This window comes from Trachemys scripta, chromosome 15, assembly GCF_013100865.1.
Source record: "Trachemys scripta elegans isolate TJP31775 chromosome 15, CAS_Tse_1.0, whole genome shotgun sequence".
Lineage (NCBI taxonomy): Eukaryota > Metazoa > Chordata > Testudines > Emydidae > Trachemys > Trachemys scripta.
In genome coordinates, this window is record NC_048312.1 from 19,719,779 (window position 1) to 19,733,836 (window position 14,058).

At 39.5% G+C, this 14,058-nt stretch overlaps 1 protein-coding gene across 8 annotated transcripts in view; it reads left to right on the forward strand.

Moving 5' to 3' along the window:
- The window catches only part of CABIN1 (calcineurin binding protein 1), a 236,290-nt gene that overhangs the window by 81,624 nt on the left and 140,608 nt on the right, over positions 1–14,058 (forward strand). For all 8 annotated transcript variants that reach the window (XR_004648280.1, XM_034791361.1, XM_034791366.1 and 5 more), the window contains one exon: positions 8,506–8,619. Coding sequence is in view for 7 of the 8 variants with exons in the window: in XM_034791361.1 (XP_034647252.1) it covers positions 8,506–8,619 (114 nt within the window). In the remaining variant the exon portion in view is untranslated. The remainder of the gene's footprint in view (positions 1–8,505; positions 8,620–14,058) is intronic.

The following is a 14,058-nucleotide window of genomic DNA, read 5'->3' on the forward strand; positions in this document are numbered from 1 at the left end:
TCTACCTTTCCACCTCAAAATGTTGCCTGCTACTTGGTGGTTATTTTTTTCATCTCATGTTGAAATCGAAGCTAATCTGTGTTTAACTGTTACATTTGTTTAGACAGGACTTTCATACTGGGTGGGGGGCACCGGGGAATATAAAAGTGAATTTTCAAAAGCTATTATTTCACTACAAACTTGACTGCCAGTTTTATTCCCCCACTAAAGCTGCTTCTCTGCCTTGCAGTGAAGTCCTAATCCTTTCTTTGTGACTTCCATCTTTTACCACAAAAATGAATGCAATGCCACAATTTGATCTTTATGACATATATCTAGGATATAAAATAGGAAGGACAAGATGGGCAGGGAAAAAATCAAGGCTTTGTTCACAAATACGACTAGAAAATACTACCTAAAAGAAAGTGAATAGTTCTCTTTTGTTGGGGGGGTCAGTCCAGGCAGGGGTAAAATATTCTCCTACTCATAGGCAGTCAGGAAGTATATAAAAAAATTGTATATATAAAATTTTCCTCCTAATGCAAGTTTTAGGCATAACTTTCTTATAATGTCTTTCCCAGGAGATGCTTTTTTCCTGTCCTTAGGTTTTTTAATTTATTAATGCTCATGCATTATCTATCCTTAACAGAACCCTTAACAATTTTTAACACCTGTTTGCCATTAGGAGAATGTAATATGAGCCGTAGTTACATCAGGAGACCACAGGACATGGTATAAAATGCATGAGTGGTAATTTAAAGCCAGAATCTTTGATAAAGTGATCCACTACTGAGTTTGTACTTAACAGTCAAATTAGTTTGTGGAAGTAGGAAGTTTTGACAATTTTCAGGAACTTTGTAGTACAAATCCAGTAATACACCAATATTACAGCTGCTCTGGGTCTAGCTTTCTATCAGCTTCAGGGACTGTTCTTTGCTACATTCCTGCTGCAAGATGACATCACAGCTGTGGAATCAAAAGGGCACTTTGAGCTAGTTGCCTTGGAATTCAGTCAAAAAGTGTCTATAAAGGACATACATCAAACAATAGGAACAAATTCTGACAATGTAAACTTGTGTAGTTGAATGTTACAGTTGATTCCCATTCCACTTTGAAATCTAATAACCACGTTCCTCACTTTAGAGCAGATGTTGCATGGACTGGTCTACATTAGTACCCCAATTGTTTTGGCAGAAATGTGTTAATATGTTGTTGCTAACAGTTTCTCTGATCAGTGCTGTTCTTTAAAACTCTTTCCAACACAAACAGTACAGCTCAGAGAAATTGTTAGGACCTCGTTAGTAATAATCATGTATATTTGCTGCTTGATCATATGTTAGTTCAAAATGTCTCCCTCCAGGATCTTTCACTTCTACTCTAGCCTCCTGCATCTTTTACATCTATGCTGCAGCTTTAGTCCTTGGTAAGAAAAGAGATGCTAAATAAAATGGAGCTATCCAGAGGTTATTCATAAAGATGACAAACTGGACTGCCACCTGTTTGCAAACAGCAAATTGTTCTCTTACCTGTTCAGAGCTTGTATCACCGTTAGCAATGGAAGCTAATTTTAAAATGTCTGTTGTATGGCCTATGGGTTTAGGTCACACAATGTAACAACACTTTTCCTAATATAATGGCACTTTCCAAGCCTGACATATTGGCAGATCTCAGCCCATGTCAATAGTACTAGGGATCCAATAAAATCCATCAGATAGGTATTAGTGGTGCTTCCCATGGTTTTCTCCCAATTTCTCTTTCCAAAAAAACCCCAAAACAACCCCACACAACACATCAACCTACTGCATGAAATACATAGTGGAAACCTTCACAAACAAATGACCAATAAGGAGGAAATGTTTATAGACCAAAAAAAGGTAGATTATGTTTTTAAAATAGCAAGGTGCATTGGAGATGAGGTCTTGTAAAGTACATAGCTTTGATGGAAAGTGAAATGTTGTTGTTCACTTGAGGGAACTAGAATTTTCCTATTAAATATGCCTTCTATTCTGAGTACATTCAAAAGTTCTAAAGAACCTTCAGACTATGCAGCAGTCTGTTACCTGCCACCACTTATATACACGTGATACCATTCCACATCAAAAAATATCTTGAAGAGCGAAACAGTTTGTTTTAGGGCTGTCAAGGGATTACAAAAATTAATTTTGATTAATCGCGTGATTAAAAAAATTTATCTCGATTAATCGCACTGTTAAACAATAATGAATTACTGTTTAAATATTTTTGGATGTTTTCTATGTTTTCAAATATATTGATTTCAATTACAACACAGAATACAATATATATGAAAGAGTTGAAAAACATCCAAAATATTTAATAAATTTTAATTGGTATTCTATTGTTTAACAGTGTGATTAAAACTGCGATTAATCACGATTAATTTTTTTAATTGCAATTAATTTTTTGAGTTAATTGCGTGAGTTAACTGCGATTGATCAACCGCCCTAGTTTGTTTATATGCCACTTAAGTTAAAAATATATAAAAAGGAATAGGCTATAATCCTTAGTCTTAATTTGTTGCATTATTTGGATATTAATTTATGGCAAATTTCAAATGTGAAAAGTGGCTGTCTTGCGCTCCTAAAAGCCTGGTATTTAAATAAAAAAATTAACTACAGTAAGAATGTTTTCATATCTGTACATCATTTGTGGGTCAGTGCAGTGTATGGCTCTGGGAAGCATTGGAATGCAACTGCACAAACGCTGCTTTAAAATCATGATCATGGCCTCATGTTCTACCATAGTGGAGGAGGGGCAACTCCAGGCTTCCTTAACAAACTCAAACTTGAAAATATGTTTTCTACAATTACCAAGAAGAGCAACATTTGAAAGTTTTGTTAGAGCTTCTAGATTGATGCTAACCCTGCAGTGTCCTCAGTGAGAGCTTTCTAGCTCTTCTCCTGGCCATATGCTGAAATGAGGAGTTGAGGGCTTGGGTTTGAGTAGTACTGGTTCTTGTAATTAGTAAAAGTGATATTTTTGCATGATTGATTATCATAATTACAAGCATTGGCAGTGAAACAGACATTTAAAAATAATTGGGAGGGGTAGGAAGTAGCGGATCATTTTATGCAACTCACAGCCACCCTTCCTGTGGTTCCCAAGTTGTTGAAAGGTCGCCTTTGACACGTTGGCGTTAAGAGGTATACACTTGTGAGGTGACTCAGATTTCTAGCAGGATGATCTTTATGGTAGTCTCCTTGTCCATCTTAGTAATACAGGAAAACAGTTCTGCAAGGGACTGTACCCTGTCAGTTAGCCTGCCTTTGAATCTTGGAGTGGTGAGGGAGTGGGAGGTGGTTGTTGAACTGGAAACAGTTCTTTATAATTGCTCTGAGTCACAGTTAAATCCAGTGCTTCAGACTAGTAAGAATAAATCCCTTTTGCTTTGTCCTGGATTCCTTCTTCGCTTCTAATGACTCCATCAATTAAAAAAGTAAGCAGAGCAGAGTCTTTGAAACCTGTGAGTTGAGATCCACTCAGGTGTGTTTACTGGGTATTCCTGATTATCCTGATTTAAGGATAAGGACAGTGGAACATCCTTAGCTACACCCTTTACTCCCATTACATAGAGTTGTATGAAGATTACTGAAAAATTGCATTATTTGTCTGGATGACCTTTTTTGCTTTTGGCTAGATCATCATCATCATTTTGCAAAATATGTGGATTTCCCTACGAATAATATATTCAGTGTACATATATCATACACGATTTGAGCAGCACAAGAACATGCCACTACAGTTACAGATCTGTCAAACTATCTGGTGTAAATCCTAGTTTCAAGAATATACACCTCTACCCCAATATAACGTGACCCGATATAACACAAATTCGGATATCACGTGGTAAAGCAGTGCTCCGGGGGTGCGGGGCTGTGCACTCCGGTGAATCAAAGCAAGTTCAATATAACGCGGTTTCACCTATAACACGGTAAGATTTTTTTGGCTCCCGAGGACAGCGTTATATCGGGGTAGAGGTGTATCTATAAGCCACCTCTAAAGAGTCATTCAGGCCTGGGATTTTATATATAAGGTTATAGCCTTGTGATGATAGCTTTTCTGTTTTTGTTTGTTAAAAATATTTGATTGAGGGTTTTTTGGACTGTAAGTAAAAATCCGCACGGCTGTGTGCGTTGAGATGCCCAGAGATTGCATGTCACTTTCATACACCTCAGATCATCATAGATTGGATTGAAATAGATGCATGCAAGCAACACAGAAAGTACAATAATTAAACACTTGGCTTTTTTTGGCCTTATTTAGCCTTGAACTCTGTGTCTTTCCAGGAGCAATGTGAAGCACTAATCACTGAAACATGGGCTGCCCCATTGTTCTGTTGTTAGGCTGGCAATTCTGGTTCACTGCTTTTACAGACTCAGCCATTTATGAGAGAGTCTTTTCGCTGCCAGAATATTTTTGAAGTGTAAAATAATACAGCAGTCTTCTTACATTCTCTGCTAGGTAGCCAAATGCTGATGTCTTGTTCTTAAGAGGAAGCCAGTCTTTTGATGTGACTGCAACCCAGTGTAGTTTCAGTGCATAAATCAGTAGAGAGCTGACATTGCAGAAGTGGCAGTTTGGGTTTGGAGGGTGTAGACTGACCTATGAGGGAAAATAAAATCTATGATGGGCGTTTCCAGCATTTAGAGTAAGTAGAAGTGGAGTTTAAGATCAGACTTGAAAGCACCTACTTTACTATGGTGGCTGGTGCTGTTAAATACCATAGATAGAAAAACAGGCAGATATATCTGAAAGGGAAAGCCCAGAGTTGAAGTGGACAGGAAACACTAGGTTTGTTGTTTCCCGGCTCCATTCACAGCTTTTTTTGGGGTTTTTTTGCATTTGATGTGTGAGAACAGCGTAAAAAGTATTCATGTGCCTGCTTCTTGAAAGATGTGAAGAGCTGATTGTAATAATTATCACTTGTGCTGTATGCTGACTTCATTCAGAACAGAATGGCCACAAACATCACACAAAATAAACTGGGTTTAGTTATTGTTCACGTGGCTTCTCTGTTTCACTACCAAAAGCAGTAAATGAACTGTTCTTTTTGGAATTTCCATATTGTGGGCTAGATCTCAATATGGTTTGGCTAAGGAGGAGAATAATGCAAGGGGCCCTCTATGAGGCCCCCAGCCCCTGATTTTGGGGGCATGTGGGTGCTAGGAAGTCCCTGGCATAAATCAGAGCCACTTAAGACTTCTGCCAGTAGCCCCAGAGGCAGTTGTCACCTGGCGATTGCCAGGGCATAAAGCAACCTTATCCCCAGCTCCTTTTTTCTAGCCATGATTCCTCTATCAGGAGATGTGGGAGAGAGATAGAAGGTGACCTAGGAGCCAGTATGGTGGCTCGGTGCCAGCCCAGGATCTCCTAAATTGGGGCAATTCTCAAGTGACCAGTTAAGTTGACTTTAGTATTGTTTTGCACCACCATAGCAGTGCAAAGCAATCTTAATGCAGGGCAGAATCTGGCAAGAAATGTGTCTTTCACAGTTCATTGGAAAGCCAGGAGGTGTTCTGTAAAGCATGTATTGTGAGAGATGTTGCCATCAATTATTTTAGGTTCTACAAGAGTAAATTTTAATACAAGATTCACACGATCGCAATACCTTAAAAATTAGTGTCTACTGAAACATCAGACACCGTGGTCAGATAATAGCATTGCTGTGTAAATGATATATTATAGAAACCTTCAGATGAAATGGGCAACGGAGAGACTTTAAAAGAAAAGTTACCTTCTCTCTGATCATATTCTAAATGTAATTATGATACACCTTTACCTCAATATAACGCTGTCCTAGGGAGCCAAAATATCTTATCGCGTTATAGGTGAAACCGCGTTATATCGAACTTGCTTTGATCCACCAGAGTGCGCAGCCAGCCCCCCCCCCCCCCCCCCCCCCGCGGAGCACTGCTTTACCGCGTTATATCTGAATTCGTGTTATATCAGGTCGCGTTATATCGAGGTAGTGGTGTATATCCACCTCAATATGACAATCCGCCTAGTCCATGATAATAAATTGCTGCACTTTTATACATTTTCTGATAGCAATGCAACTTTAGGACCAATCCTTCAGCATGCTGAAATCAATGAGTGTTTTGCCATTTTTTTTCAATAAAAGCAGGAGCAGGCCCTTTTTTGCATAGCTTCTTTTATATCTTTGGTTTTCTACTGTCTGTAACTTAAAAGGCTTTACAGATTTGTATCATAAAAGTCAGTGCATGGTTATGGTGTAAATTGCAGAAAACAGTGCTATGGAGAGAGAACATGGTGAGTTAAAGCATTTTATTTTCCAGTCATAACACCAGTAAACCTTTTATTATTCATATGTCTCTGTGGTAATAAATATATGTACTAGTCCTCATAAAAGCCAGAAAATGCCTAATGGTATTTGTAAAGTAATGTGCATTTGTCTCATACTCAAGGTAAGCTCTCCAAATTCTGTCCAGTGTCAGATGCTGTAATTACAGATGCCCGATATCTGTTTCTCCCTAATTTCTAACAATCTTTCTAGTTTATCTGAAAGTGCGTTTGACCCTTAGCAGCAGCTGATTGACATTTCCAACATTATGCTTTGTTACACTTGATTCTAGAAACAGTAACCTGTCCAGAGGTGAGACTCCAATTCTGAAAAGACACGGCGGGTTTCTGCATGATTATTATAACTAAAGGACTGAAAGAGTTTGCAACTAGATAGGGTTTATACATGAGTTGTGCATATTTCAACAAACACTCGCAGGATGGAAAGGAAAATCAGCAGAGAAATAAGGTAAAAATCAGTCTAGAAAAAATCAATAATGTCCACAGAAGATACATCAAGAGGAAAAAGGTTAAGGTGGTATAACCAGAATACAGTTGCAGGATATACCTGGGTTAATCAGATTTATGGTTTATTTATGCAGCTCCAAGGTCCATAGAAAGAACACCACAGGCAGGTTATAGCATTGTCACATGCCTCTCAAGAGCTATCACTGCATTCTCTTCCTTGTTCTCTGCCTTTTGTTTGCTCTACAGTTCTAGTGCTCTGGGGAAAAAACAACCCAGTGCTTAACTGCTAAGGAAATCATGGAATGATTGAAGAAAAAGTAGAAGTAAACCAAAGATTTAGCTTGTCAGTGAAACTTTACAATTAATAATTGTCCCTTCTGTTAGTACTCCTGGATGGCATGTTTTGCCCAGGGCCAACAGCTGCTGTTCTTCTGACCAAATAAAGGCTTTATAAAAGCTTTCATATTCATATGTTCATGTCAGACATTGAGTTCTATTGAATCATATTTTTTTCTTCCTTAGCAGACGGACCCTGCAAGATCTTACTCTCAGGAATATTTCTTATTCTCACATGTTAAATGTTTGTGTGTAAATCAGGATGCAAATAGGGTGCTTGCCAGACCAGGCCCTAATTTCTTAACTTATAAAGCCAAAGTATGGCTTATCTACACACACAAGGTGTACTCCTTTAACTATACTGGTATAGCTAAGGTGTTACAACATACCTAGTGGGGGCACAGTTATACCAGTATAAAGTTGCGTATAGCCGTATAGCTTATTCCCCTCAGGAAAAAGGAGGAATAAGCTACATTCATTTAAGGCACCTTTATACTGGTATGAATGTATCCACACTAGTGGTTGTACTGGTATAATTATTTCAGTTTAAAAAAAAAAAAAAAAACTAACCAAAATAGTAGTAACAGTTTGAAAAAAAAATCTATCTGTAGACCAGGCTTTAGTCGACAGAGCAATGGTGAGCTTTCTTGCCATCTGAAATATGAACATTTCATTTTCTGACTTGGTTTCTCATTTTTAGGGCTGACAGGGTTTGCAAGTGTAGTACATTGAAATATGGTGATTAGGCACACAGACACACATCCTAGGCAACCAAAAAAAGTGCTGGCAGGGAAACTGCTAAATATTCAAGGGATCTGGCTAGCTGTTTAGTATTTGTGGACAAGAAATTGGTATTAGAAATCAATGACTTTTTGTTCTGAGTTTGGTTGCTATCTAATCCTTTTACATTGGTTAATGAAATTATGATTAAAAAATCCATATAGTCAATTTTTTTAAAAACAGGTAGAAAATATGTGTGTAACTGAGGTGCTCTAAGTGACAGGAAATGGAAACAGACTTCAGTGGCATTGAGGAAGCACAAAAACGACTCTGAAGTCAGCGCAGAATATGAGGGTATGAGACTGAATTTGAAGGTTATGGGGGATTGAGTAATTCGCTGCCTAGTGCCAGGGCCAGTCAGTCTTAGGGCTTGTGCTGTTAAACCACTGTGTTTTCTGTGTAAGAGGTTTTTTGGGGGAGATGGGATAACCTCTGAATTACATTAGTGCCCAAAATGCACAAATATTAGCTGAACTAAGTCTGGCTGCCATTAGACAGATCTCTCTGGAAAAATTATAGCTGGTAATGTATAAATAAAAGCAAGAGGATGTTTTGTACTTTTACCTGCATTAACAAACCGTTCCTCTGTCTCCTACTCATTTTCTTTCTTGCTTGCTTCTGTAGAACCTCCAGTGGGCCCGAGATGTGTTGCTAGGCAGCAGTATCCCATGGCAGCAACTGAAGCACATGCCAGCACAGGGTCTCTTCTGTGAGAGGAACAAGACTAATTTCTTCAATGTAAGTTAATATTGTTGACAAACATACCACTACTTGGACATTTTAACACCTGCTTCTCATATGGAAGGTTTGTTGCGAGAGAATGATGGGAGAATTTAACAAGAGAGGGTTGAAGGGGCAGCAAGGAGAAGTTGGATTTGTACTACACCACAGGAGGGGCTGTAGTACAAAGGAGGGCAAAGGAGAAGTTGGATTTGTACTACAGCAAATTTACCAGTGTTGTCCCATCTAAGAGGATGCATGCATAGCGCTTATTCCTTATAACAGGGGTGGCCAACCTGTGGCTCCAGAGCCACATGCGGCTCTTCAGAAGTTAATATGTGGCTCCTTGTATAGGCACCGACTACAAGGCTGGAGCTACAGGCGCCAACGTTTCAGTGTGCTGGGGGGTACTCACTGCTCTGACACAGGCCCTGCCCCCACTCCTCCCTTCCCGCCCCCTCCCCTGAGGCTGCAGTGCCCTCGTTCCCCTCCTCCCCCCCCCAGCCTCCTGCACGCCACGAAACAGCTGATCAGGAAGTGCAGGGAGGGAGCGGGAGGCGCTGATTGGCGAGGCTGCCGGTGGGTGGGAGGCACTGGGAGTGGGGTGGGGGAGCTGATAGGGGCTACTGACATAATACTGTGGCTCTTTGGCAATGTACATTGGTAAATTCTGGCGGCTCCTCAGGCTCACCTCTGTCTTATAAGCTTGAGAAGCGATCATCTTACAGTATTAACATGAATGGGGGCGGGAGAATCAGTGGCTTGCCATCATGTGATGGTCACTAAATGCTGCTGGGATGAAAACTGTTTAAAATTCTAATTCTGTTCATCTCTGCATGTGCATGCGCTCTGTCTCTCTCACTTGGGTAAGTCCTTTTGCACTTTTTGGAACAACCAAAAATAGTGCCATTTGTTCAAAGAATTGTTGAGGTTGGGGGAGAGTATTGAAGTCCTGTATCTAAACATGAGCTACTTTGTCAGCAAGAACAGGAGTTCTAGGTAATCTCATGAAGCCCAGTCTCTAGCAGAGTCTCACTGTACGGCAAACTAGCTGTCTATACATATGTAGCCAAGGTGTCTTTTAGGTCATTACAATGCTCAATGTTTGCTTCACTGTTTAATACTATGGTTTCCTGTACAAAACAGTTTTCTCATAAGAATTGATTTTTGCTTTGCATCTATTTAAAACAAACAAAAAGCCCTCTTCTGAAGACCATTTGCTGTTTTGTGCATTCTGTTCTCAGTAGTCCTCATAGAATCATAGAAAATCAGGGTTGCAGGAGGTCATCTAGTTCAACCCCCTGCTCAAAGCAGGACCAATGCCCAGACAGATTTTTGCCCCAGATCCCTAAATGACCCCCTCAGGGATTGAACTCACAGCCCTGAGTTTAGCAAGCCAGTGCTCAAACCACTGAGCTATCCCTCCCTCCTGCAGAAGTTTCTTTTGATGTATAGTATGTGCCCTTCTCTGTAATCTACTGGAAGAGTATTAAATGAAATTTCAGGTGTTTCAAAACTGTATCATGGACCAATCTTAAATTCCATCTCCCTCTCTGCTCCTGAAGAGAGGTTTTTGTTATAAAGACTGCCATGTCTGGGAGGGTATAGACTTAGCAGTTGTGATGTAGTTGTTGAGGATGTGTCTGTGTGTCATGCTATTCTCCTGCAGTGCTTGCCTGCTTTTCCTACAAAAGCTTGCCTGCTTTTCCTACAAAAATCTTGTTCTGTAAATGCTTAATCCTGCAAACTATTGAACACACTGGCTCTGATCTAGCAAAGTGGTTAAGCATATAGAATCATAGAAATATAGGACTGGAAGGGACCTCAAGAGGTCATTTAGTCCATCTGCCTGCACTGAGGTAGGACCAAGTATACTTAGACTATCCCTGACAGGTGTTTGGAGGTTTTTAAAAACAGGTTAGACAAAGACTGGGTTTCCACAGCCTCCCTTGGAAGCCTATTCCAGTGGTTAACTAGCCTTCTAATTAGAAAGTTTTTCCTAATACCCGATCTAAATCTCCCTTTCTTCAGATGAAGCTGATCATTTTGTGTTCTAAATCCAGTCCTCTTTATAACGGCCTTAAACACATTTAAAGACTTTTATCAGGTCCCTCCTCAGTCTTCCTTTCTCAAGATTAAACATGCCCAGTGTTTTAAGCTGTCCTTATAGGTCAGGTTTTCTAAACCTTTTATCATTTTTGTAATTCTCATCGGGATTCTCTTCAGTTTGTCCACATCGTTCTTAAAGTGTGGTGCCCAGAATTGGACACAGTACTTCTGCGGAGGCCTTACCAGGGCTGAGTAGAGCAGGACAATTACCTCCCATGTTTTACATACAACACTCCGTTATCTAATTCATTAATTAAAATATTGAATAGTACCAAACCCAAGATCGACTCCTATGGAACCCCACTAGATACATACTCCCAGTTTGGCAGCAAAACATAGATAACTAGTTGAAAAACTGTACTTAAAAGAATAGTTATGCACCCATCTTACAATAATTTCAATTAGACCATATTTCTCTACTTTGCTTATCAAAATGTCATTGGGACTATGTCAAAAGCCTTACTAAAATCAAGATGTATCATATTTATAGCTTTCCTCCATCCACTAGGCCACTAACCCTGTCAAAGAAGGAAATTAGGTTGGTTTGGCATGATTTGTTCTTGACAAATCCATGGTGGCTATTACTTTATTACCTTACTATCCTCTAGGTCCTTACAAACTGATTGCTTAATAATTGGTTTCATTATCTTTCCAGTTATCGAAGTTAGGCTAACTTGTCTGTAATTCCCCAGGTCCTCTTTGTTCCCCTTTTTAAAGATATGTACTATGTTTGCCCTTCTCCAGACTTCTGGGACATCACTCCTGCTCCATGAGATCTCAGAGATAATCGCTTAGGGTTCTACGTTTGCTTCAGCTAGTTCCTTAAGTACCCGAAGATTAATTTCATCAGCCCTTCCTGACTTAAATGCATCAAATTTTATTAAACATTTTTTAATCTGTTCTTCCCTGTTCTGGTTTGTGTTCCTTCCTGCTTTTGTTAATGTTACTTGTGCTAAATATCTGGTCATAATTAACTCTTTAGTGAAGACTGAAGCAAAAGAGGCATTAAATATTTCATTCTTCTTGCTTCATGCTTAGCTTTAATCACATGAGTGTTCCTAAAGAAGTCAATTGGACTGTTCACATGCTTAAAGTTAACCATGTGCACTGGTGAATCGGGAGCAGAGCATTCAGCACCTTGAAGGATCAAATTCCAATGGCTGCACTAAACAGACTGGAAGAGCCAGTCAGGAGAGAACTGTGCAATTTGTGTGAGAATTGATTTCTACTCAAAAACAGGGATTTACTGTTTAAAAAGAGGTGAGTGGTCCACCTAATTTGGTATCTAGTTTTTGAATGCTAGTGTGAGATACTTCAAAGGAAGGTATAAACCCCCATAATGTCCCTAATTGTATGGTGCTGTGCCATGTGAGGGAAATTTCTTCCTGACTCCAGATGATCCGTTTATGCCCTGAAGAATGAGAAATGATAGCCTTGTTAATTTTATCCTAGATACTATACATTTGCATATTCAGTAAAAATTTTAAATTACAAAATTGAATAAATTCCCACAGTTTAGGATGTTCATACATTATTAACAACTTAAATGTTATAATAAGAAAAATAAGAATATAGTCTCCAAAAGGAAGCTATGCGCCAACTCAACACAACCCTCAAAAAGTAGCATTAGAAAAAAGATGATCCTTGCTTCTGCTGTTGGTGTGCCTATGCCAGTTAAGAGGCCTCATTTAGGATGCTGTCTTCAGCCATGAGCTATTTAAATCTAGGGACTCTTAACTCAAGTGCCCCAGCGTTTCTCAACTGCCATGATGGCACGCTAGGGTGGGGAGTGTCTTAGAGAGCTATAATGTAAGCCATTTAGGGGTTTATAGATAGACGCTAACACCCTAACACCAACACGCAAATAAAAAGTTAGTACTATTATTGAACAGGCATAATATTAATCTTGAGGCTAACTCAGCATAACAGGCTGACAGTGGCATTCTGCACCATCTGTATCTTTCTAGTCCTCTTCAGGGGGATTACCATGTAGAGCAAATTGTAGTAGTCCAGCATAGAAGACATGCAAGCATGGACCACAGTGGCAAGATCCAAATCCAAGAGAAATGGTTATAGTTACTTTGATACAGATGAAAAAAGCCACCGGTGCCACCTGAGCTTCCAAGAGCGAATAATGTTCAAAGAACCTCCAAATTGTGAATCATTTGAAAAACTCCCTCCATAATTGGAATAAGAATCCTCCCTCCCACCATACCCTGAAAATCCAGCATCCATCTTGTTTGGGTTAAGCTTCAGCCAGTTTACCCTCAGCCAAGTCTCTTCCTTGGCCAAGCACTAGGAAAGCAAATGTGCTGCATCATCTGGGTCTGGCAAAAAGGAAATACAGAGCTGCATGCTATCTGCCACGTACTGATATCTTTACAGCCCACTATCCTCCTTAATAACATCACATATATGTTGAATAGGACAAGGTGGTAACAAAATAGAATTTTGCAGAATCCCATAAAAATAGGCAATTGTCCAAAGCTTCTCTCACACTAATCTTATTCATATGTCAAATATTTTTAATCTTACTAAACTCAATATCCTGCAGCAGTGATTTCCACAGGTTAACAGTGTTGCTTAAAGTATTTACTTGTATCCACTTAAAGTGTATGCCCTTGACATAGAGTACTGTTTTGTTCTCATCGTAGGAAAGGTTAAAATGAATGCCTGAGTGGCTTTCTCCATATGATTCACTGTTTAGATACCATTTCCTTCCAAAGTGAATAGTCCTACTGTTTTTAATCTCTTCTCATATGGAAGATTCATAGCTGCTGAAATTGTAGCTGATTTAATTTTACATATACAAACAACCATCGTGTGAGAATGAGAGCTAGCAGCTCAAAGATTTTAGTAGGGACCTTGCCAACCTGCTCTTCCAGACATTTTATAAATCATGCATATTCCTGGTGGAATTATTTATGAAATGAGTGAGAGCAGTATATGAAAAGGAATAAACAGGGTAGTGCTGTCTCCTGTTAAATTTTACTGCAGGACTACAGGTCTGAATCTCAGGATGTCCTGTTCTGTTATCTAATTCGTTAGCCCTTGAGCAGCTTTGAGTGAGATCTTTTTGTACTATGCTCTGCTGCCTTGAGGAACAGCAAGTAAGGCTTGTTTGCTTAGCCTTGATGCCACCTCACTGACATTAAACTGAGCTTCAAGGTACTTAAAATTCAGTATTCTAAATTCGAAGGAAATATGCTTCTTTGAGTTGATGCAGATGTGTATTCCACTTAAGTGAGAGCACATCCCGTGCACTGGAGCGGGAACATTTTGCCTAGCAGTACCTGTAGAGGGGCAGCTCTCATGCTGTAGTCCCTCCCGTGACTATATTAGGTGCTG